A 27,963-nucleotide genomic window follows, 5' to 3' on the forward strand; every position below is an offset into this window, starting at 1 on the left:
GGGGAGAATGATGAGTTTTGGACGGCATCCTTTAACAGGCTTTATCTGAATCATCTCACATAGGACAACTCGTTCTCTTTTTTTTGTTTTAGGTACAGTAAACAAGATTAGGTGAGCTATTGTTTGTGAGTTTTGTCTCTTAATTTTTACAGTATGGTACATGATTTAGATGGTTGGTTCTGTGTACCTCCGTTCCCGTACTCCGATAATTTGACATCCTTTCTATCAAGTTCCTTTTTCAGAGAACTAATTTCTTTGTCTTTTTCCTCATCTTCCTTTGCCAGCCTCAACAACTGTTGCTGTAGGTCCCTGATCTTCTGTTCGCTGTCCTCACTGCCTCCGTCATGTATCTGACTCCTCAGTTTCTTTATCTCTTCCTCCAGTTCATTGATTTTGGACTGTTTTTCCGTATTTTCGTTACTGACTTCTGTCACTTTGGATTCCATTGCCACATATTTTCCCTTTATCTCATCAAACTGGCTTTTCATTTTGTTAAATTCTGCCTCTAGATTTACATTCTGATCCATTAGCTGTTGAAATGCTTCCTTTTCAGCATTTTGATTCATCAACATGGATTCCTGCTGTAGCTCTTTCTCCTTCTCTTTGTTTTCACTTTGTTCTTCTTCTGTGGCCTCCTCTGTCTTTGTGACCTCCTCAGGTTTTCCCTCTTTCTGTTCCTCCTCAACCTTGCTTTGTTCATCAGCCTGAGAATCATTCACCGTCTCTGTAACCCCAGCATCAGTCACAGGTACGGTAGGTGTATCATCAGGCTTTGTTTCATCACCCTTTTGTTCCTCAGTCTTTTCAGTTACAGACTCACCTTCCTTTTCATCATTAACATCTGTTTTTTCCTCTACCTTCCCCTCAGATTGCCCCTCGGTAGTATCTTGTTGTGGTTCCGCTCCAGTGGGAACATTTTCTGATGTTTCCTGTTCAGTGGTCTCTTGCTGACCCTCATTATCCTCTTTTGATGTTTCAGTATCCATGGTTTCTCCTGGATTGTCTGCTCCTGTTGCTATGACACCTAGTTCTTCAGAATCTCCCTTGTTCTCATCTGATTGTGAATCAGGTTTTAAAACTCCTTCGTCTTCAGTCAGTACACAGAGTTCTACCTTGTTTTCTGGAAAAAAACCAACAAAAATTATATTAAATCAATTTTGTTTGTTCACTTCAAAATCAAAATCACTGTGTTAAAATTAAACATCAATTTTGTATTGTTAATCGATGAATCAAACTTCATAATCAGACACAGAAATGAAAGTATAGCATGAATAAGCTCATACAGAATATTACAAAAAGTATGGCATGAATGAGCTCATACAGAATATTACAAAAAGTATGGCATGAATGATATCATACAGAATATTACAAAAAGTATGGCATGATTGATATCATACAGAATATTACAAAAAGTATGACATGAATGATATCATACAGAATATTACAAAAAGTATGGCATGAATGATGTCATACAGAATATTACAAAAAGTATGGCATGAATGATATCACACAGGTTATTACAAAAAGTATGGCATGAAAGATATCATACAGAATATTACAAAAAGTATTGCATGAATGATGTCATACAGAATATTACAAAAAGTATGGCATGAATGATATCATACAGAATATTACAAAAAGTATGGCATGAATAAGCTCATACAGAATATTACAAAAAGTATGGCATGAATGATATCATACAAAATATTACAAAAAGGATTATGAGGACATGTACTGGCATCATTAAAAATTAACTGTAATCAATATTATGTAATGATAGACCTTCAGGGTTTAATAAAACAAAAACAAGAAGAGATAATTGCCAATTACTGGCATGTCTAAGAAAACCTATAAGAACACAACAAAATCATGATGTTACCAGATTAAGGCCAGTAACAGTACATCCTTTATATTGGAGCTAATTAGGCCTGACCTGCCTATGTCATAGACTGTTAAAATACTAATGGCTTTAAGGCCAGTAACAGTACATCCTTTATATTGGAGCTAATTAGGCCTGACCTGCCTATGTCATAGACTGTTAAAATACTAATGGCTTTAAGGCCAGTAACAGTACATCCTTTATATTGGAGCTAATTAGGCCTGACCTGCCTATGTCATAGACTGTTAAAATACTAATGGCTTTAAGGCCAGTAACAGTACATCCTTTATATTGGAGCTAATTAGGCCTGACCTGCCTATGTCATAGACTGTTAAAATACTAATGGCTTTAAGGCCAGTAACAGTACATCCTTTATATTGGAGCTAATTAGGCCTGACCTGCCTATGTCATAGACTGTTAAAATACTAATGGCTTTAAGCAGAGCCTAGTCACATGGAGGCAATGAACTAAATCAATTATTAAAGTTGGAAAAAATTGGACTAGGTGTCATACATGAAGTCTGTGATACCCTACAAGTATGCTATATAGATGTGTGTTTATCATCTGTATCTGTGTAGGAATAATGTCTGAAGGTCATTTTGTCAGGAATATGAAAATGATCTGCTCAAAGTTTTGAAAAAAAAGTTTCATATGACAGCTGAAGTGTTACTTAAGAATTTATCTGACAAAAAGATTAACTAAAACAGACAGAAACCTAATGATTTACCAGACAGATACCTAACGATTTACCAGACAGAAACCTTACGATTTACCAGACAGAAACCTAACGATTTACGAGACAGAAACCTTACGATTTACCAGACAGAAACCTTACGATTTACCAGAAATCTGGTGATTAACAAGACAGAAATCTGAGGATTAACAAGACTGAAATCTGGGGATTAACAAGACAGAAATTTCAGGAGTAACAAGACAGAAATCTGGTGATTAACAAGACAGAAATCTGAGGATTAACAAGACAGAAATCTGGTGATTAACAAGACAAAAATCTGGGGATTAACAAGACAGAAATCTGGAGATTAACAAGACAGAAATCTGGAGATTAACAAGACAGAAATCTGGTGATTAACAAGACAGAAATCTGAGGATTAACAAGACAGAAATCAGGGGATTAACAGGACAGAAATCTGGTGATTAACAAGACAGAAATCTGGAGATTAACAAGACAGAAATCTGGGGATTAACAAGACAGAAATCTGGTGATTAACAAGACAGAAATCTGAGGATTAACAAGACAAAAATCTGGGGATTAACAAGACAGAAATCTGGAGATTAACAAGACAGAAATCTGGGGATTAACAAGACAGAAATCTGAGGATTAACAAGACAGAAATCTGGGGATTAACAAGACAGAAATCTGGTGATTAACAAGACAGAAATCTGGGGATTAACAAGACAGAAATCTGAGGAGTAACAAGACAGAAATCTGGAGATTAACAAGACAGAAATCTGGGGATTAACAAGACAGAAATCTGGGGATTAACAAGACAGAAATCTGAGGATTAACAAGACAAAAATCTGGGGATTAACAAGACAGAAATCTGGAGATTAACAAGACAGAAATCTGGGGATTAACAAGACAGAAATCTGAGGATTAACAAGACAGAAATCTGGGGATTAACAAGACAGAAATCTGAGGAGTAACAAGACAGAAATCTGAGGAGTAACAAGACAGAAATCTGAGGATTAACAAGACAGAAATCTAAGGATTAACCAGACAGAAATCTGGGGATTAACAAGACAGAAATCTGGGGATTAACAAGACAGAAATCTGAGGAGTAACAAGACAGAAATCTGGAGATTAACAAGACAGAAATCTGGGGATTAACAAGACAGAAATCTGAGGATTAACAAGACAGAAATCAGGGGATTAACAGGACAGAAATCTGGTGATTAACAAGACAGAAATCTGGAGATTAACAAGACAGAAATCTGAGGATTAACAAGACAGAAATCTGGGGATTAACAAGACAGAAATCTGGAGATTAACAAGACAGAAATCTGGGGATTAACAAGACAGAAATCTGGGGATTAACAAGACAGAAATCTGGAGATTAACAAGACAGAAATCTGGTGATTAACAAGACAGAAATCTGAGGATTAACAAGACAAAAATCTGGGGATTAACAAGACAGAAATCTGGAGATTAACAAGACAGAAATCTGGGGATTAACAAGACAGAAATCTGAGGATTAACAAGACAGAAATCTGGGGATTAACAAGACAGAAATCTGGTGATTAACAAGACAGAAATCTGGGGATTAACAAGACAGAAATCTGAGGAGTAACAAGACAGAAATCTGGAGATTAACAAGACAGAAATCTGGGGATTAACAAGACAGAAATCTGGGGATTAACAAGACAGAAATCTGAGGATTAACAAGACAAAAATCTGGGGATTAACAAGACAGAAATCTGGAGATTAACAAGACAGAAATCTGGGGATTAACAAGACAGAAATCTGAGGATTAACAAGACAGAAATCTGGGGATTAACAAGACAGAAATCTGAGGAGTAACAAGACAGAAATCTGAGGAGTAACAAGACAGAAATCTGAGGATTAACCAGACAGAAATCTGGGGATTAACAAGACAGAAATCTGGGGATTAACAAGACAGAAATCTGAGGAGTAACAAGACAGAAATCTGGAGATTAACAAGACAGAAATCTGGGGATTAACATGGCAGAAAAACAAGACAGAAATCTGAGGATTAATAAGATAGAAAACTTTGAATTTACCCGACAGAAATTTGAGGATTAACCAGACAGAAATATTTACCAGATAAAACTCTTAGCAGTAATGTCAACACAATTTATTACACAACATTCACCTGTTCTATTTTTAGTTTTATATATATGCTTAATGGTATCCAGAAATGTTACAGTGTGTACTGATCATAGAAAATAAACAAAACACCTGTATATTGGTCAATAAAAGGTCTTACCTGGTCAGGAGAAGGAGTAAATCAATAGAAACAAGCCATTACAATGTAGGAAACAGGAAGGTGTGGCACCTCAGACAATTTGGAAATATGAATCATTCTGATATCTTAATCCATACAAACGTCTAATACATGGCTCAAGTACATGATTGCGACTGATTACTACATAAAACACTCATGGCAACAGTACATAAATGATCAGGGGTTCGGATAATAGTCTCCATTTGTGGACCCAAACAATAACTGGATTGATTAGACTAACATTCTACATCGTGACCTTACTTAAAGTGAGTTGTAGTAAATCACAGACATCATCACCTTACTTATAGTCACAAAATGGAACTTTCCTTTGTAAACTAAAAATAGTATGACTTAAAATTCATTTTTATGCTAGGCAAACTTCAAATCTGGAAAGGTTTCAACACTGGGTATGTATCAGATTTTATTTTTAAATATTTGATAAATTTCTGTTAAACATCTGCTAAAGTGTATCTCTATATATATATATATATATATATCCTTCAAGTATTAACCTTTAGCTCTGTCCTGTAAAGTTAATTTGATATCTTTTCAGATCTGACACACCCCAAGTTTGAGCTTTAATCTATTAAACCTCTGGGTCGACTTTGGTGAAACTGTTGAACTTTAACTCTATACATAATCCAATTCAAATTGTGTGCTAAATATACTTTCCCACACAGACTATGTATGAATCCACTGCAAAAGTTCTGGCTGTGTGACTTTCAGTCTGTTAAAGTATCTTCAGTGATGAAAACAGTAATATCTTCCCTCTCCATGCAACGTTGCTTACTGAGTAGATTACTTCCGAGTACACTGCATGCATGACCATAGCTGTCTCTATGTCTACATGTACATAGTACAGTAGGTTACAATGGTTTACAGCAGGACCTATTTTATTATAAACTAATTACCCTCACAGGCACACCCATTACACAGTATCAATATAAAACTAATTAACAAATCGTTAAAAAAGGAAAATTTCAAGGATCTTGCATGTTTTATCACAATTATAGGTTGTAAGACAGGAATTGTCTTGGAACACTAATTATCTCCATAAAGCAATCAATATTCCAAAGATTCCACCAATCACTGCCTTCCTTTGTATAGTAACAGGTAATGTCAATCTAATTAAGATTAAATCCCTGTCTTAAACTCGGTACATTAATTACAACTAAGTTAAAAACTAGACAATACCTATAGGACATGGAATCCCCAACGTCTGAACTCAAACCAGAATCTGATCAGTGTCAAGGACTAATCATGATAATGATTAATCATGGTAAATGTGTAAAAAAACTGTTGAAAGGTTCTCAAGGTTGCTTCCGATGGGACAGGATGAGGTGTACTGACATCAGAAACACTTTATGTATTTTTCTGGATCAGACCTTAAATCAAACAGGCACAACTAGGGACCAAATCAAAGATGGTTGCCTTTCAGCCAGTTTTTATTTCTGATCATTCCCAAAATAAAATGGCATAACAAGGGACCAAAGGGAAACTACATAGGAAATTTGAGAAAGATTCATTCAGTAATTCTCAAGAAATAGTGATGACAAAAATGGCTTACAGACAGATGCACAGACAGCTGGACGACAGACAATGGACGTAGGGCAATTTGAATAACCCATTATCTGAGGACATGAGAATTGTCATTTGAACTTTGAGCTAATTTGCTATATAGGCCTTAAGTGACCATGGCCTTTGACCTTTGACTTATGAACATCATTATTTTTAATTTCTTCGTCACTGACATAGTTCACTCTAAATCATTCTCTCGAAAGACAAATTGTAGGCTGTGGCAATTACAATATCCCAGTGTCCCGGCTATCACAGGATCAAGATTCAGGGGGTAGATTTAACAAGAAGCTCATGGGCCTTAACGGTCAACTGAGATCTTCAGGTCTTATTCCAGCATGCTACTGGCCTAATATCATGACCCTAGGAATTTTGGTTATTGAAAAGTTGTTTAAAAATTTTAACACATTTGACCCCTGTGACATTGAAAATAGGTCAAGGTCATTCATTAGAACAAACCTGGTTCATCACAGCATGCTACTGGCCTAATACCATGACCCTGGACCATTGGTTATTGAGAAGAAGTCAAAAATGTAAATAGTTTACAATGCACTACTGGCACCAGCAGCCAAAACGCAATTGCAATAGGTCACTTGAGACTTTGTCTCAGGTGACCTAAAAATTGAAAATAATATACTGTACTAAGATAAATGATGAAGCTTCAAGCTTCTGAATCCCTATCTGGCATTGTAATTCTTATCCCTATACACAGGTAAATTTGAGGATTGTACCTGAACAGATAAATCTCGGTGGAATATCTACCAACAGGTAAATATAGAAGTCAAGTAAGTATAGACAAGACCTTTACTGTAAGTTATATAGAGGCAATGGTCAGACAGCCTTAGTTGTAGACCTCTATCTATAATGTACCTATGAGCAAAATGTATGGTCAGAGTTATCAACATATCAGTATAATTAAAGGAAGTGGTTCACTTCTTCTGACCTTTAATTACAGCTGCCAGGTCTTTACAAGTTCTTCATAGAACTACTCTACTCTCTGCCTTTAATCAATGGTCTCTCTGTAGAGGGTGAAGTGAAAATGACTTTCATTGATAAGTGTACTTTTAGGCCTACATTGACTCCAGTGTATCTTTATACGTAAATTGAACTGTTGTATCCTTGACATAATGACTAAGTGTATCACTAATCTACCTAATCTACAAGGTACATTAACCTGGTGTATCCCTGACATCATGACTAAGTGTATCACTAATCTACCTAATCTACCAGGTACATTAACCTGGTGTATCCCTGACATCATGACTAAGTGTATCACTAATCTACCTAATCTACCAGGTACATTAACCTGGTGTATCCCTGACATCATGACTAAGTGTATCACTAATCTACCTAATCTACAAGGTACATTAACCTGGTGTATCCCTGACATCATGACTAAGTGTATCCCTACATCATGACCTAATCTACCAGGTACATTAACCTGGTGTATCCCTGACATCATGACTAAGTGTATCACTAATCTACCTAATCTACCAGGTACATTAACCTGGTGTATCCCTGACATCATGACTAAGTGTATCACTAATCTACCTAATCTACCAGGTACATTAATCTGGTGTATCCCAGACATCATATGTAACTAATCTACCAGGTACATTAACCTGGTGTATCCCTGACATCAACTAATCTACCAGGTACATTAATCTGGTGTATCCCAGACATCATGACTAAGTGTATCGCTAATCTACCAGGTGCATTAATTTGGTGTATCCCTGACATCATGACTAAGTGTATCACTAATCTACCTAATCTACCAGGTACATTAATCTGGTGTATCCCTGACATCATGACTAAGTGTATCACTAATCTACCTAATCTACCAGGTACATTAATCTGGTGTATCCCTGACATCATGACTAAGTGTATCGCTAATCAACCAGGTACATTAACCTGGTGTATCCTTGACATAATGACTAAGTGTATCACTAGTCTACCTAATCTACCAGGTACATTAATCTACCAGGACATCATACATTAACCAGGTACTGGTGTATCTGACCATGACATCATGACTAAGTGTATCACTAATCTACCTAATCTACCAGGTACATTAATCTGGTGTATCCCTGACATCATGACTAAGTGTATCACTAATCTTCCTAATCTACCAGGTACATTAATCTGGTGTATCCCTGACATCATGACAAAGTGTATCACTAATCTACCTGGTACATTAATCTGGTGTATCTGACATCATGACCTAATCTACCTATACCAGGTACATTAATCTGGTGTATCCCTGACATCATGACTAAGTGTATTGCTAATTTACCAGGTACCTAATCTACATGACAGGTACATTAATCTGGTGTATCCCTGACATCATGACTAAGTGTATCGCTAATTTACCAGGTACATTAATCTGGTATATCCCTGACATCATGACTAAGTGTATTGCTAATCTACCAGGTACATTAACCTGGTGTATCCCTGACATCATGACTAAGTGTAGTACCAGGTACATTAATCTGGTGTATCCCTGACATCATGACTAAGTGGTAATCTACCAGGTACATTAACCTGGTGTATCCCTGACATCATGACTAAGTGTATTGCTAATCTACCAGGTACATTAACCTGGTGTATCCCTGACATCATGACTAAGTGTATTGCTAATCTACCAGGTACATTAATCTGGTGTATCCCTGACATCATGACTAAGTGTATTGCTAATCTACCAGGTACATTAACCTGGTGTATCCCTGACATCATGACTAAGTGTATTGCTAATCTACCAGGTACATTAACCTGGTGTATCCCTGACATCATGACTAAGTGTATCACTAATCTACCAGGTACATTAACCTTGTGTATCCCTGACATCATGACTAAGTGTATCGCTAATTTACCAGGTACATTAATCTGGTATATCCCTGACATCATGACTAAGTGTATTGCTAATCTACCAGGTACATTAATCTGGTGTATCCCTGACATCATGACTAAGTGTATCACTAATCTACCAGGTACATTAACCTGGTGTATCCCTGACATCATGACTAAGTGTATCACTAATCTACCTAATCTACCAGGTACATTAACCTTGTGTATCCCTGACATCATGACTAAGTGTATCGCTAATCTACCAGGTATATTAATCTGGTGTATCCCTGACATCATGACTAAGTGTATCACTAATCTACCAGGTACATTAACCTGGTGTATCCCTGACATCATGACTAAGTGTATTGCTAATCTACCAGGTACATTAACCTGGTGTATCCCTGACATCATGACTAAGTGTGCTAATCTACCAGGTACATTAACCTGGTGTATCCCTGACATCATGACTAAGTGTATTGCTAATCTACCAGGTACATTAACCTGGTGTATCCCTGACATCATGACTAAGTGTATCGCTAATCTACCAGGTACATTAACCTGGTGTATCCCTGACATCATGACTAAGTGTATCACTAATCTACAAGGTACATTAATCTTGTGTATCCCTGACATCATGACTAAGTGTATCACTAATCTACCTAATCTAAGTGTATCGCTAATCTACCAGGTATATTAATCTGGTGTATCCCTGACATCATGACTAATCTAATCTACCAGGTACATTAAGTGACATCATGACTAAGTGTATTGCTAATCTACCAGGTACATTAACCTGGTGTATCCCTGACATCATGACTAAGTGTATCGCTAATCTACCAGGTACATTAACCTGGTGTATCCCTGACATCATGACTAAGTGTATTGCTAATCTACAAGGTACATTAACCTGGTGTATCCCTGACATCATGACTAAGTGTATCGCTAATCTACCAGGTACATTAACCTGGTGTATCCCTGACATCATGACTAAGTGTATCACTAATCTACCAGGTACATTAACCTGGTGTATCCCTGACATCATGACTAACCTAATCTACCAGGTACATTAACCTGGTGTATCCCTGACATCATGACTAAGTGTATCACTAATCTACCTAATCTACCAGGTACATTAACCTGGTGTATCCCTGACATCATGACTAAGTGTATCACTAATCTACCTAATCTACAAGGTACATTAATCTGGTGTATCCCTGACATCATGACTAAGTGTATCACTAATCTACCAGGTATATTAACCTGTTGTATCTCTATACTGATGATGAACAAGTGTATCCCTATATTCACGTTGATTTAGTGTGTCCCTATACATATATTGATATTGTGTTTCTCTATATCTATATCTATGTAGTGTGTCTCTATATCTATATTGATATTGTTATATCTATATCTATATAGTGTCTCTATATCTATGTAGTGTATCTATATATCTATATTGATCGAGTGTGTCTCTATATCTATATTGATATTGTTATCTCTATATCTATATTGATATAGTGTATCTCTATATCTATATTGATATAGTGTATCTCTATATCTATATTGCTATAGTGTATCTCTATATCTATATAGTGTATCTCTATATCTATACTGATATAATGTATCTCTATATCTATATTGATATTGTTATCTATATATCTATATTGATATAGTGTACCTCTATATCTATATTGATATTGTGTATCTCTATATCTATATTGATATAGTGTATCTCTGTATCTATATTGATATAGTGTATCTCTATATCTATATCTATATAGTGTATCTATATATCTATATTGATATTGTTATATCTATATCTATATTGATATAGTGTATCTCTATATCTATATTGATATTGTTATCTCTATATCTATATTGATATAGTGTATCTCTATATCTATATTGATATTGTGTGTCTCTATATCTATATAGTGTATCTCTATATCTATATAGTGTATCTCTATATCTATACTGATATAATGTATCTCTATATCTATATTGATATTGTTATCTCTATATCTATATTGATATTGTTATCTCTATATCTATACAGTGTATCTCTATATCTATATAGTGTATCTCTATATCTATATAGTGTATCTCTATATCTATACTGATATAGTGTATCTCTATATCTATATTGATATTGTTATCTCTATATTTATATTGATATTGTTATCTCTATATCTATATTGATATTGTTATCTCTATATCTATATTGATATAGTGTATCTCTACACTTATGATGACCTTGTACATTCTTATACCTATATTGACCTGGTGTAACCAACAATGAAGGTAATCATGTACATAATATTGATAATGTCTTCAGAACATGCTTAGTGGTAATGCCTTTAGGACCAGAATTGATTTAATGTTCTTGTTCAAGGACAAATAGCTGTTTACAGGTTAATGTGACTGTAAAGAATTGTAGAATTTTAATGTTAAATTTCAACTTGATCAGTGGTTAAAAGAAAGCGTTTTGATGACTTTAAACATGACAAGTCAATGTTTTATGTATATATATACACAGGTGTCTTTCAGTTGATACTGCAATTTTTTTTTATGAAATGTCAAGAAGCAAGTTGTAAACAGTCATGTACCATAAGTGATAAAGACAGGACCTATGACTTTTTCATTTAAAAAAAAAACTAATATATACAACAATTATTTGTAAAATTTAAAAATCACACTACACATGTAATGTTATCATTAGCACTTTGAGTCCTCTCTCCAGCTACCCTCAGCTACAGTTTAAACTGAGTTTGAGGTAAATATATATTTAAGCTTCATTAAACTTGAATTTCTCAAGTACACTGAGTGTGTTAATGTCAAGTTGATATGGGAGCCATATTTCACCCTAAGGGTCCTGCTAAGAAAGAAAACCAAGGTTTGTGTGTAAAACACCTATTAAATAGATAAGTTGTAGTTTAAATATATGAAAAAACACCTACTTACACTTTGATAATTTTAAAGACAGAATTCTAGAAATATACTAGTACAATGTTTATGGATCCAGCACCCAAGATACAAGGGAGATAATAACTGGGGATATCATCAGTTCTATAAATGAAGAATAAGGTTAAACTCTTTAAAACACAATTCCTAGGAATCTCCCTTAATTTTTACATTGTATCACGAAGCTAAAGAAACAGACCAAATCTGCTAGAGATGTAGATTATCTAATCACCTGAAATTCAATACTAAGGGCCATTCCTCCTTAGTCACAGACCAAATCTCCTGGAGTTCAACACTCAGGGCCATTCCTCCTAATTCACAGACCAAATATCTTGGCGTTTAACACCAGGGGCCATTCCTCCTAAGTCAAATACGAGATCTCAAAGAGTTCAACACCATGAGATATTCCTTATCTATCACAGACCAAATCTCTTGAAGTTCAACACTAAGGGCTATTCCTTATCTATCACAGACCAAATCTCTTGAAGTTCAACACTAAGGGCTATTCCTTATCTATCACAGACCAAATCTCTTGAAGTTCAACACTAAGGGCCATTCCTCATCAATCACAGACCAAATCTCCTGGAGTTCAACACTAAGGGCCATTCCTCCTAAGTCAAATACAAGATCTCAAAGAGTTCAACACCATGAAATATTCCTTATCTATCACAGACCAAATCTCTTGAAGTTCAACACTAAGGGCCATTCCTCATCAATCACAGACCAAATCTCCTGGAGTTCAACACTCAGGGCCATTCCTAATCAATCACAGACCAAATCTCCTGAATTTCAACACTAAGGGCCATTCCTCATCAATCACAGACCAAATCTCCTGAATTTCAACACTAAGGGCCATTCCTCATCAATCAAAGAACAAATCTCCTGGAGTTCAATACTAAGGGCTATTCCTCATCAATCACAGACCAAATCTCCTGGAATTCAACACTAATGGCCATTCTTCATCAATCATAGAACAAATCTCCTGGAGTTCAACACTAAGGGCCATTCTTCATCAATCATAGAACAAATCTCCTGGAGTTCAACACTAAGGGCTATTCCTCATCAATCACAGACCAAATCTCCTGGAATTCAACACTAAGGGCCATTCCTCATCAATCACAGACCAAATCTCTTGGAGTTCAACACTAATGGCCATTCTTCATCAATCATAGAACAAATCTCCTGGAGTTCAACACTAAGGGCCATTCCTCCGAAGTCAAATACAAGATCTCAAAGAGTTCAACACCATGAGATATTCCTTATCTATCACAGACCAAATCTCTTGAAGTTCAACACTAAGGGCCATTCCTCATCAATCACAGACCAAATCTCCTGGAGTTCAACACTCAGGGCCATTCCTAATCAATCACAGACCAAATCTCCTGAATTTCAACACTAAGGGCCATTCTTCATCAATCAAAGACCAAATCTCCTGGAGTTCAACACTAAGGGCCATTCTTCATCAATCATAGAACAAATCTCCTGGAGTTCAATACTAAGGGCTATTCCTCATCAATCACAGACCAAATCTCCTGGAATTCAACACTAATGGCCATTCTTCATCAATCATAGAACAAATCTCCTGGAGTTCAACACTAAGGGCCATTCTTCATCAATCACAGACCAAATCTCTTGGAGTTCAACACTAAGGGCCATTCTTCATCAATCACAGACCAAATCTCCTGGAGTTCAACACTAAGGGCCATTCTTCATCAATCACAGACCAAATCTCCTGAAGTTCAACACTAAGGGCCATTCTTCATCAATCACAGACCAAATCTCTTGGAGTTCAACACTAATGGCTATTCCTCATCAATCATAGAACAAATCTCCTGGAGTTCAACACTAAGGGCCATTCTTCATCAATCACAGACCAAATCTCTTGGAGTTCAACACTAATGGCTATTCCTCATCAATCATAGAACAAATCTCCTGGAGTTCAACACTAAGGGCCATTCTTCATCAATCACAGACCAAATCTCTTGGAGTTCAACACTAATGGCTATTCCTCATCAATCATAGAACAAATCTCCTGGAGTTCAACACTAAGGGCCATTCTTCATCAATCACAGACCAAATCTCCTGAAGTTCAACACTAAGGGCCATTCTTCATCAATCACAGACCAAATCTCTTGGAGTTCAACACTAAGGGCCATTCTTCATCAATCACAGACCAAATCTCCTGGAGTTCAACACTAAGGGCCATTCTTCATCAATCACAGACCAAATCTCCTGAAGTTCAACACTAAGGGCCATTCTTCATCAATCACAGACCAAATCTCTTGGAGTTCAACACTAATGGCTATTCCTCATCAATCATAGAACAAATCTCCTGGAGTTCAACACTAAGGGCCATTCTTCATCAATCACAGACCAAATCTCTTGGAGTTCAACACTAATGGCCATTCTTCATCAATCATAGAACAAATCTCCTGGAGTTCAACACTAAGGGCCATTCTTCATCAATCACAGACCAAATCTCTTGGAGTTCAACACTAAGGGCCATTCCTCATCAATCACAGACCAAATCTCTTGAAGTTCAACACTAAGGGCTATTCCTTGTCAATCACAGACCAAATCTCCTGGAGTTCAACACTAAGGGCCATTCCTCATCAATCACAGACCAAATCTCTTGAAGTTCAACACTAAGGGCTATTCCTTATCAATCACAGACCAACCCCTGGACTTCAATACTAAGGGCTATTCCTCCTAAGTCAAATACGAGATCTCAAAGAGTTCAACACTCAGGGCTATTCCTTGTCAATCACAGACCAAATCTCCTGGAGTTCAATACTAAGGGCTATTCCTCATCAATCACAGACCAAATCTCCTGAAGTTCAACACTAAGGGCCATTCCTCATCAATCACAGACCAAATCTCCTGAAGTTCAATACTAGGGGCCATTCCTCCTTAGTCACAGTCTAAATCTTACGAGTTAAATTAGGACCTTTAAATATACATGTACATTAGTCACAGACCAATATACAAAGCTAATGGCTATTCCTTGTCAAGCACACACCAAAACTCCTGATAGTCAATACTAACAGTATTTCACAGACAAGCCACAGGCCAAATTTCCTGGAATTCCAATCCATTCCTCATAAGTCTTTTGCGATACAGATACAGACCAATACTAAGGCCTTTCCTAACAAGTCCATTAATGTGAAACTTCATTGCTAATTGATACAATCATTTGTTACAGTCTATCAGTATAGTATCAGACCAAATCTACTGGTATTCAATGGTAATTCCTCTTTAAAACTAAAGAAACACAGCGTATCTCCTTAAATTCAATGCTAATTGGAAATCTAATTGATATAAAGTTAAAAATACACAACTTAAAAGATATAAACCAGACAGAGAGAAAATCTTAAGTAACTGTGCTTCCATGAATCAAGAAGTTCTGAAGGACACCTACAGTAACAACCTAGAAAAAATCAGAAGTTGTGAGAAGATAAGAGGTTATCTGTGATAGACGAGTATATAGGCAGCAACATTAAAACTCCAAACTGCTATCAGTTCTCGGCATAATACACGGTTCTAGTGTTCCATTGAATGAAGATCAATAGAAATCAGCAGAAACAGACTGAACTTACCTTAAACATTCCTTATATAAACAGTTACAAAGTTAGAGACAGAAAAAATCACAAAAACTCTATTGTACAATTCCAGATAATTATATATAATGGATCTTTACACATCCCCTAAGCTAACAAGTATAAGAGGTCTTGAGACTTGGTCGAGGACGCAAATACCAAAATACTGTCACTAGATATTTCCTAATAACAGACTGGTTCTATTTTCTCACCTTGTATGCTATAGACGGGTTAGCAATACTCAGTGTTGAGGAGATACAAAACATGTCCACCAGTCATCTATATAGCTATTACATATATTTCATGCATTATTAAATCTCACGGAATACAGACAGCACACTGATAAATCTGTGTACACTTGTGGCATCTAACAGATCTATCGGGTCACATTGGGACAAACAGGATTCACAAATTAAATTTTCAATATATAGGCACACCTCAATATTTTAACTTAGATAAAATTTCAAAATTAAAAATAAACAAAGAATCAATCCTACATTAACACTATTTCTTATGTAAATAGGTAAAGTTTATATACTTACAGTTAGAGAGTTTTCATGTGACAATATAGGTAAAATTTGATGTTTTAACTAAAGATGGATAAACTTCAAAGAGAGGTGAATGGTTATCTTGTCCATACCAAATTTACTTATAGAGAAGTAAAGTATCAGAAATGACTATACCTGTACATGTATTTACCTGTAGTATGTAATTTTCCCTTCCATACACATATGTCTTCCGTTTACCTGTACTTACTTTAAAGGTAATGTGAAGTAATTGTTCCCCACACTGTGCCTTGTGGCAGGTAGGCATGCCTTTTATGGGAGTTTGTTTACCATACCCAGTGTCGTTACCATGTAACACGCTGAATCTCAGTTACACTGGTCAGATAACGAGACAGCAACAGAGATCAATGGTCAGGTAAAACAGTTTGTTACACCTGGCAAAGGCTGTCAGCATGTCCACTTATACATAAACTTATCTGTAATGTATCTAATGAACCAGGTATGTTTATTTACCTGTATCGGTTATATACCTGTTCAACGGTCTTTGATCTCCCAATTATACTACCTGTACAATAATTGTTTCTTATCTTTACCCATCAACCTGTTCTATTAATTCCCGATATCATATCTCATACATACTACAAGATGATAGATAAAAACTTCAAAATTAAACAAACAACATCTACATTTTCTACCCATTTGATATATTTCCAACATATTTTACATTACCTATTACATAATCTATATGGCATTTGGGGCTGGTATTGAATTCATATTCAACTTTTCTTTATAACAGCTAGCTGAGTTGGAAGAAATCTTTGAAAGATTGTGTCAGTAAATGTCCTTTAAAAAGAAAAAAATTATACACACAGGAAATCCATTAAAGGTTATCTTCTTTCAAGTCATTTTTCATACAATGATTTTAATACCTTGTATACATATATCAATGTAAAAATTGACATTAGTTGTAATAGGTAAAACTCACAAATCTCAGTAATATGTGTACGCACTTCCGGCCCCTGCTGACAGGATTAGCAAAGCTGACAGAAACACCAGTTTAAATCTGGCACACAGAAAATTATACACATTTCATTTAAATGCCTTAAGTACTAACCTATTGTTGTCAGCTCAACCATGGAAAAGTAATATTATTTTAGGGCCGGTATCGTGACAGAGTATTTTCTGTCTGAGAAAAAAAATGTATGTTTTACTGTGTTAAACTTCTAAAGCTATGGGTAATCTTAATCAAGATTTTAAAAGTTAATTTTCTGATTATTTTGTTTTCATCAATACTTCATTTATTCATTATACTTGCATGGCAGATTTCTCTTTCACAGACATTGTTATAGAGATATTCTATAGGGCAGTGTTTAGTGGTAAGCATAGAAACATGTACGCAGCCATTGTATCAGAAAACATATCATATGTCTGTATAAAAACAAAGACAACTTTGATAACAATAAGGAAGGGTTTGTTAGGTCAAATATCAGAAGTAAGAAATTAATCCTGAAAAATGTAAGTCCTGACCTCAAACTTCCGACACCATAATCACCTTTGTAAAATTAGGGGTGAGAAAAAAAAAACCATTGTTGGATCTCACATGTTCATGACAAATGAAACATAAAGCTGACAATTCTACCCATTTCACAGCATATACAATAATATCTTAAAAAAACCTCTAGTTATCATGATAGGTTTGTTAATTAGATAAGAGAGGTTGACACAAAACAATTAAAAAGGTTTTAATTTGAATCATAGCTATAAGAACTGATACTTAAACTTCTTACAGCAGCAATGACATTGTATGGCTTAATTATATAAATTTGATAATTTCTTACAAATATTTTTCTGTTTCCTGATCATATGTGATCTGTTTAATAAGAGGCCTAGTGTGCCTGTATATCTCACCTATTACCCATTTCCCTGTTATAGGGTTGTGATATTAGATATACAGTATTTAGGTTAAATTGGTATGTGTTACACTGTTAATGTGATTAATTAGTGTTTATACCATTTCTACAGACAGGCTGAGCCAGAAAATCGATGTCCAGGTTCTGATAATTAATCTCTCCCTAACAGTTAGCTAGGGAGTGGATTGGAGTCATTATACATGACTTACAGCTGGTAATTTGTTCCACCACCTGTTTTATTGTATATACCTGGGATGTGGGTATGACATTATACTTGCCTATTCTAATGTTTCAAGGTTTTTACCTACATATGGTACATGTTAGTATATCTATACCTGAAGTGATATATATTTCAGTATACTAAATATTGTTAAAGCAATACATGTACCCTAACACTCACAAACTATTACACTCTAATGATTTATAACGAGAGTGCTGTTTGCTGTTAATTTGGAAACAAGAGACATATACAGTTAGTTTGTAATTAATCTTAATGGAACATTGCAATGAATAAGTATGACAAGTAGATGAAACAGTTTCCTCACCAATGTGTAATCATGTGTTATGGTCATTTGTAAGTGTTTGAGGTTTGATCAAAATCCTGTAAGGAATTTAACTGCTAGAGCACTGATTACAATTTTCTAAAAATAGAAATGGTTAACTTGGCCTAAAGCCATAAAACTTGTTCAAGATATTTCAGAGTGCTAAAAGTGTGTGAAGTTTGATGAGAATCCCTCATGGAACGAAGCAGCTAGAAAGCTGAAAAAAAATTTGTCACAGACATACAGACGGATGGAGAGGAAAACTATCTTTCCACCCTCCCCTCCCATTTTATAGTTATTTTATTATTTAAATTCTACAACACGTCAACTAAACAATACAAATTTTATAGCGTAACAAGGATCTGGTACAACTTTAACACTTTTAGAGAAAATACAAATTATATATCTCAACATTATCAGCTGATGTTCCAGACCAACAGCTTCTTAATCAGATAAGGAACATTGAAAATGCTGCGAGAGTATGTTAACAATAGTCTCACACTAAACATATTACTAGTTGCTTTGATAGTGACTTTGAGCCTTACTTGATAATCTCAAATAATTTTAAAGTATGACTGTACCATGTTAATTACTGTACAACCGGATTTTCACCCAGTGTTTCATTTTCACTATTTTCACCACAGGAAGATTACCTGACAAATACTGATAATTGTCAAAGAGAAAGAGTTCTATTGTTTATTTATAGCCTCTACTCTTCACTGGTGAAAATATCACAGGACCCAGATTAGAGATTTTGACTTTGACACAAAAAGGTGAAATCTGTGCTTGACAAAATAAACTCATTGTCTCAGTATTATTGTAATTTTGTCAAAATGTGATAGACATACACCGTCCATCTTTTTGCTATTGTGTACGACATTTTAAACATTGATATATCAGTTTATAGCACTTTTTATTGAGGCAGTTTTATTGAAATTCCATTTTGACTCTTTTGAAAGCAATTGGTACCAGTTAACTACTGCATGTCTAGAGCAGTTTTATTTTTTAAAATGTTGTATCAATGATTATATTACAAATTTCCATCTATTGAGAATAACCATCTGATTCTGACAGGCCCAGTCATGTATTTACATATCACACCAAGTATACCTGTTATATACAAAAGAAATGATATTATATATAAAAAGTAAATGTTATCTCCCTGTTATACCTGGATATAATCCACATATTGGATGAATTTCATTGACCAAACACCAAATACATATATATACATATATATTCAAATATTTCAATGTGTATAATGTAAAATGTAATATTTTGATTAAAGCATTTCACATTCAATATCAATTTCTTTATAGATAAAAGAACAATAATGATGTAAAGCTTGAGATATTGTAATATCACCTTGGCTATGTAAAACTTGAGATATTGTAACACCACTGGTAACAGTGTAAAACTTGAGATATTGTAACACCACTTTAGCTATGTAAAACTTGAGATATTGTAACACCACTGGTAACAGTGTAAAACCTGAGATATTGTAACACCACTGGTAACTATGTAAAACTTGAGATATTGTAACACCACTTTAGCTATGTAAAACTTGAGATATTTTAACACTACTGGTAACTATGTAAAACTTGAGATATTGTAACACCACTGGTAACTGTGTAAAACTTGAGATATTGTAACACCACTGGTAACTGTGTAAAACTTGAGATATTGTAACACCACTGGTAACTATGTAAAACTTGAGATATTGTAACACCACTTTAGCTATGTAAAACTTGAGATATTTTAACACCACTGGTAACTATGTAAAACTTGAGATATTGTAACACCACTGGTAACTGTGTAAAACTTGAGATATTGTAACACCACTGGTAACTGTGTAAAACTTGAGATATTGTAACACCACTGGTAACTGTGTAAAACCTGAGATATTGTAACACCACTGGTAACTGTGTAAAACTTGAGATATTGTAACACCACTGGTAACTGTGTAAAACTTGAGATATTGTAACACCACTGGTAACCACTGGTAACTATGTAAAACTTGAGATATTGTAACACCACTGGTAACTATGTAAAACTTGAGATATTGTAACACCACTGGTAACTATGTAAAACTTGAGATATTGTAACACCACTGGTAACAGTGTAAAACCTGAGATATTGTAACACCACTGGTAACTGTGTAAAACTTGAGATATTGTAACACCACTGGTAACTATGTAAAACTTGAGATATTGTAACACCACTGGTAACTGTGTAAAACTTGAGATATTGTAACACCACTGGTAACTGTGTAAAACTTGAGATATTGTAACACCACTTTAGCTATGTAAAACTATTGTAAAAACTGGTAACTGTGTAAAATATTGTAACACCACTGGTAACTATGTAAAACTTGAGATATTGTAACACCACTGGTAACTGTGTAAAACTTGAGATATTGTAACACCACTGGTAACTGTGTAAAACTTGAGATATTGTAACACCACTGGTAACTGTGTAAAACTTGAGATATTGTAACACCACTGGTAACTGTGTAAAACCTGAGATATTGTAACACCACTGGTAACTATGTAAAACTTGAGATATTGTAACACCACTGGTAACTGTGTAAAACTTGAGATATTGTAACACCACTGGTAACTATGTAAAACTTGAGATATTGTAACACCACTGGTAACTATGTAAAACTTGAGATATTGTAACACCACTGGTAACTATGTAAAACTTGAGATATTGTAACACCACTGGTAACACTGGTAACTATGTAAAACTTGAGATATTGTAACACCACTGGTAACAGTGTAAAACTTGAGATATTGTAACACCACTGGTAACTGTGTAAAACTTGAGATATTGTAACACCACTGGTAACTGTGTAAAACTTGAGATATTGTAACACCACTGGTAACTGTGTAAAACTTGAGATATTGTAACACCACTTTAGCTATGTAAAACTTGAGATATTGTAACACCACTGGTAACTGTGTAAAACTTGAGATATTGTAACACCACTGGTAACTGTGTAAAACTTGAGATATTGTAACACCACTGGTAACTGTGTAAAACTTGAGATATTGTAACACCACTGGTAACTGTGTAAAACTTGAGATATTGTAACACCACTGGTAACTATGTAAAACTTGAGATATTGTAACACCATTGGTAACTGTGTAAAACTTGAGATATTGTAACACCACTGGTAACTGTGTAAAACTTGAGATATTGTAACACCACTGGTAACTGTGTAAAACTTGAGATATTGTAACACCACTGGTAACTATGTAAAACTTGAGATATTGTAACACCATTGGTAACTATGTAAAACTTGAGATACTGTAACACCACTGGTAACTATGTAAAACTTGAGATACTGTAACACCATTGGTAACTGTGTAAAACTTTAGATATTGTAACACCACTGGTAACTGTGTAAAACTTGAGATATTGTAACACCACTGGTAACTATGTAAAACTTGAGATATTGTAACACCACTGGTAACTGTGTAAAACTTGAGATATTGTAACACCACTGGTAACAGTGTAAAACCTGAGATATTGTAACACCATTGGTAACTGTGTAAAACTTGAGATATTTTAACACCACTGGTAACTGTGTAAAACTTGAGATATTGTAACACCATTGGTAACTGTGTAAAACTTGAGATATTGTAACACCACTTTAGCTATGTAAAACTTGAGATATTGTAACACCACTGGTAACTATGTAAAACCTGAGATATTGTAACACCACTTTAGCTATGTAAAACTTTAGATATTGTAACACCACTGGTAACTGTGTAAAACCTGAGATGTTGTAACACCATTGGTAACTGTGTAAAACTTGAGATATTGTAACACCACTTTAGCTATGTAAAACTTGAGATGTTGTAACACCATTGGTAACTGTGTAAAACTTGAGATATTGTAACACCACTTTAGCTATGTAAAACTTGAGATATTGTAACACCATTTTAGCTATGTAAAACTTGAGATATTTTAACACCACTGGTAACTATGTAAAACCTGAGATATTGTAACACCATTGGTAACTGTGTAAAACTTGAGATATTGTAACACCACTTTAGCTATGTAAAACTTGAGATATTGTAACACCACTTTAGCTATGTAAAACTTGAGATATTGTAACACCACTTTAGCTATGTAAAACTTGAGATATTTTAACACCACTGGTAACTGTGTAAAACTTCAGATATTGTAACACCACTGGTAACAGTGTAAAACCTGAGATATTGTAACACCATTGGTAACTGTGTAAAACTTGAGATATTGTAACACCACTGGTAACTGTGTAAAACTTGAGATATTGTAACACCACTGGTAACAGTGTAAAACCTGAGATATTGTAACACCACTTTAGCTATGTAAAACTTGAGATATTGTAACACCACTGGTAACTGTGTAAAACTTGAGATGTTGTAACACCACTGGTAACTGTGTAAAACTTGAGATATTGTAACACCACTGGTAACTGTGTAAAACTTGAGATATTTTAACACCACTGGTAACTGTGTAAAACTTGAGATATTGTAACACCATTGGTAACTGTGTAAAACTTGAGATATTTTAATACCACTTTAGCTATGTAAAACTTGAAATATTGTAACACCACTGGTAACTGTGTAAAACTTGAGATGTTGTAACACCACTGGTAACTGTGTAAAACTTGAGATATTGTAACACCACTGGTAACTATGTAAAACTTGAGATATTTTAACACCACTGGTAACTGTGTAAAGCTTGAGATATTGTAACACCACTGGTAACTGTGTAAAACTTGAGATACTGTAACACCACTGGTAACTATGTAAAACTTGAGATATTGTAACACCACTGGTAACTATGATCAACTTACCTGATGATCTCACGTGTACTTGGATGGACCAGAATTAAATATCTCAGCGTATAGGCTCAGTATTATATCATTGTCGGATATTATGCCTGGCAACCTCACTCCTACACACTGTTATTCTGCTGTATAGCATCTCACCAGATTATATAAATCTAGTCCCATTTAAAAATGGTGAACATTTCTGATGCTATGCTCCAAACCATGTCTCCCGTTATTAAGTTTTGAGCAATCATTCATCTTTTTTGTTATATGTTTTACAATGTACTTAGAGGTTAAAGAGATTAAACTTAAACTTTACCAAGGGGACCTACTTGACATAAAAGAGCAGTGATTTGATACAAATACCAACTCTGTTGAAAATACCTGTCTATAAAGAGCAGTGATTTGATACAAATATTATACAAAATACCTGTCTATAAAGAGCAGTGATTTGATACAAATATCAACTCTACACAAAATACCTGTCTATAAAGAGCGGTGATTTGATACAAATACCAACTCTATATAAAATACCTGTCTATAAAGAGCGGTGATTTGATACAAATACCAACTCTGTATAAAATACCTGTTTATAAAGAGCATTGATTTGATACAAATACCAACTCTATTCAAAATACCTGTTGATATGTGACCGCATAGTATGCTTCAATGTATAGTGTTTTGTTTTGTGTTAACTGAAAAATGGCCACTGGTCACTTAAGGTGACACCTGGTAACAAATTGTTGTCAACAACTATTGCAAACACCTGACTATCAAAGTCACCTAGGGGAAAAATACCCTGCACTCAGTCACTTTTGCTTTGTCTCATTGTGACATATGAAATTAAATATTAAATAGACAATATCACAGATACCTTATAGAAATATAAGCCATGTACATAATTTTCTACAGTTGTACATGGGAGAACTGCAACATCACAGTTTAGATGATTACAAGGACATGTGTACTGCCTACTGAGCAATCTGCCAACTCTCTTTTTGCCAACAGGAAGTTTGAGGATCTACGCCAATATCAGCATAAATTTATTAGTTATCGTGCATCAAAAACAAGAGACCAAGCATCCTCACCAAGACAACAACACCTGTTTATCTTAACAGGTATGACAGTTCATGTATTTCAATAGCTGTCTTTTCAGTATGTTGATGGATACTTTTATAAATGTTTCCCATACAACAGATATAGAAGAAGGCATCAGATAGGCACTATGTTTGGTACTCTATTTAATATCTATCTTCTGTGATGTCGCTCTAGTGAATACTGTTGGTCTCTTTGATTCCTACAACCAATACCCATCTATGACCAAAGACATGTCCCATATAGGTGATGTGGGTTGTGATATTGTGTGTAGGTGATGTGGGTTGTGATATTGTGTGTAGGTGATGTGGGTTGTGATATTGTGTGTAGGTGATGTGGGTTGTGATATTGTGTGTAGGTGATGTGGGTTGTGATATTGTGTGTAGGTGATGTGTGTTGTGATATTGTGTGTAGGTGATGTGGGTTGTGATATTGTGTGTAGGTGATGTGTGTTGTGATATTGTGTGTAGGTGATGTGGGTTGTGATATTGTCTGAATGTTGTGTGGGTTGTGATAGTGCTTGGATGTTGTGTGGTTTGTGATATTGTGTGTAGATGATGTGGGTTGTGATATTGTCTGGATGTTGTGTAGGTTGTGATAGTGCTTGGATGTTGTGTGGTTTGTGATATTGTGTGTAGGTGATGTGAGTTGTGATATTGTGTGTAGGTGATGTGGGTTGTGATATTGTGTGTAGGTGATGTGGGTTGTGATATTGTGTGTAGGTGATGCAGGTTGTGATATTGTGTGTAGGTGATGTGGGTTGTGATATTGTGTGTAGGTGATGTGGGTTGTGATATTGTCTGAATGTTGTGTGGGTTGTGATATTGTCTGAATGTTGTGTGGGTTGTGATATTGTCTGGATGTTGTGTGGGTTGTGATATTGTGTGTATGTGATGTGGGTTGTGATATTGTCTGTAGGTGATGTGGGTTGTGATATTGTGTGTATGTGATGTGGGTTGTGATATTGTCTGTAGGTGATGTGGGTTGTGATATCGTCTGGATGTTGTGTGGGTTGTGATATTGTCTGGATGTTGTGTGGGTGGTGAGATTGCCTGTAGGTGATGTGGGTTGTGATATTGTGTGTAGGTGATGTGTGTTGTGATATTGTGTGTAGGTGATGTAGGTTGTGATATTGCGTGTAGGTGATGTGGGTTGTGATATTGTGTGTAGGTGATGTAGGTTGTGATATTGTGTGTAGGTGATGTGGGTTGTGATATTGTCTGAATGTTGTGTGGGTTGTGATATTGTCTGAATGTTGTGTGGGTTGTGATATTGTCTGGATGTTGTGTGGGTTGTGATATTGTGTGTATGTGATGTGGGTTGTGATATTGTCTGTAGGTGATGTGGGTTGTGATATTGTCTGGATGTTGTGTGGGTTGTGATATTGTCTGGATGTTGTGTGGGTGGTGAGATTGCCTGTAGGTGATGTGGGTTGTGATATTGTCTGAATGTTGTGTGGGTTGTGATATTGTTTGGATGTTGTGTGGGTTGTGATATTGTTTGGATGTTGTGTGGGTTGTGAGATTGTCTGTAGGTTGTGTAGGTTGTGATATTGTCTGGATGTTGTGTGGGTTGTGATATTGTCAGGATGTTGTGTGGGTTGTGATATTGTCAGGATGTTGTGTGGGTTGTGATATTGTCAGGATGTTGTGTGGGTTGTGATATTGTCTGGATGTTGTGTGGGTTGTGATATTGTCAGGATGTTGTGTGGGCTGTGATATTGTCTGAATGTTGTGTGGGTTGTGATATTGTGTGTATGTGATGTGGGTTGTGATATTGTCTGTAGGTGATGTGGGTTGTGATATTGTCTGGATGTTGTGTGGGTTGTGATATTGTCAAGATGTTGTGTGGGTTGTGATATTGTCAGGATGTTGTGTGGGTTGTGATATTGTCTGGATGTCGTGTGGGTGGTGAGATTGCCTGTAGGTGATGTGGGTTGTGATATTGTGTGTAGGTGATGTGGGTTGTGATATTGTGTGTAGGTGATGTAGGTTGTGATATTGTGTGTAGGTGATGTGGGTTGTGATATTGTCAGGATGTTGTGTCGGTTGTGATATTTCCTGTAGGTGATGTGTGGGTTGTGATATTTCCTGGAGGTGATGTGGGATGCTGACTTCTCTATATTTCCCACAATTGTTGTCTTGAACTGATGTAATGTATAGTGTGATTAGCAGGAATATGTTGAGTGTCTTCGTGTATTTGTAAAGATCATGAATCATTGAAATTGGAACCAGGCTATGATGCATGTCTGTCTGTACATCCTGGGATAACAGCCAAACCTGGCAGTTGCAGTTTCAAGAATGATGTGGAGGTATAAGTAAGATGTAACAAATAAGTACTGTATATAATGTTTAGTATGAAGTGGTTTATATCCTAGTGTACATGTTTTATATTCCATGTTTTATAAATATGACCTGATATTTCACTCTGAGAGGTTGACAATAACTGCATCATTTTCCATAAGAATTCACAAAAACTAGCATACATCATAATACAACACTAACAATTCATAATCAATATATGAAATACAAATTATGAATTTTTCATGGTATTTTTCACCATTGTGTTCTGATTGTTAGTGTGTCCCACAGTTACAGCCTTACCTTCCTCTGTCTGAACTTTTCCCTCATCTTCCCCTGCCTCTTTGAACACTTCTTCCTCATTATCGTTGTTGCAGTTCTCCTTCAGATCCTGGTCTTCCTTGTCCAATTCCTCTATTTGTGGTAGTGGTTGAACCACCTCCTGCCCTGATTGGTCAGTAGTGCCTTGTTCACTAGGATGTTCCTGTTCATTTGTTTTATCATTTTTGTCCGAACTTTCCTGTTCATTTAATCCATCTTGTTCACCATTCTGTTCACTAATGTGGTCATCAGTTTTCATGTCTTCCGTTTCTACTTTTAAATTGGGATCTGCAGCATCAGTTCTGCTATCTTGTTTCTCGTTAGAGACATCCGTTCCTGACTCATGATTGGTAGATTCGACTGTTTCAGTTTCCTCCTGCTTGTCGACTTTGGTTGCTTGAGACACATCCTCCGAGTCTGGTAAAGTGTAATCATTAGAGCTTGTATCATTATCCGGACTTTTGATCCTGGACTCCTCCTGGTTGACTGAACTTTGGACTGGTTGCACCTCTTCTCCAGTGTTCACAGCATCCTCAGTAGACGCCATTATTCAGACTAGCACAGTACTCACAGAAACTCAGGTTAGGAACTTCAGATCTGAGGAAGACATCACAATCAATAA

General features: G+C 35.6%; 1 protein-coding gene across 1 annotated transcript; it reads right to left on the reverse strand.

Moving 5' to 3' along the window:
- Positions 1-146: 146 nt before the first annotated feature.
- Positions 147-27,888, reverse strand: LOC132563672 (uncharacterized). Its single transcript, XM_060228412.1, has 2 exons — positions 27,324-27,888; positions 147-1,120 (listed from the first exon to the last, which is right to left on the reverse strand). The coding sequence occupies exons 1-2, from the start codon at positions 27,886-27,888 to the stop codon at positions 147-149; spliced, it is 1,539 nt and encodes a 512-aa protein (XP_060084395.1).
- Between the last annotated feature and the right edge of the window lie 75 nt (positions 27,889-27,963).

This window comes from Ylistrum balloti, unplaced genomic scaffold (genome assembly GCF_031769215.1).
Source record: "Ylistrum balloti isolate Yb309-2 unplaced genomic scaffold, AGI_CSIRO_Ybal_v1 Utg371816, whole genome shotgun sequence".
Taxonomy (NCBI): Eukaryota; Metazoa; Mollusca; class Bivalvia; order Pectinida; family Pectinidae; genus Ylistrum; species Ylistrum balloti.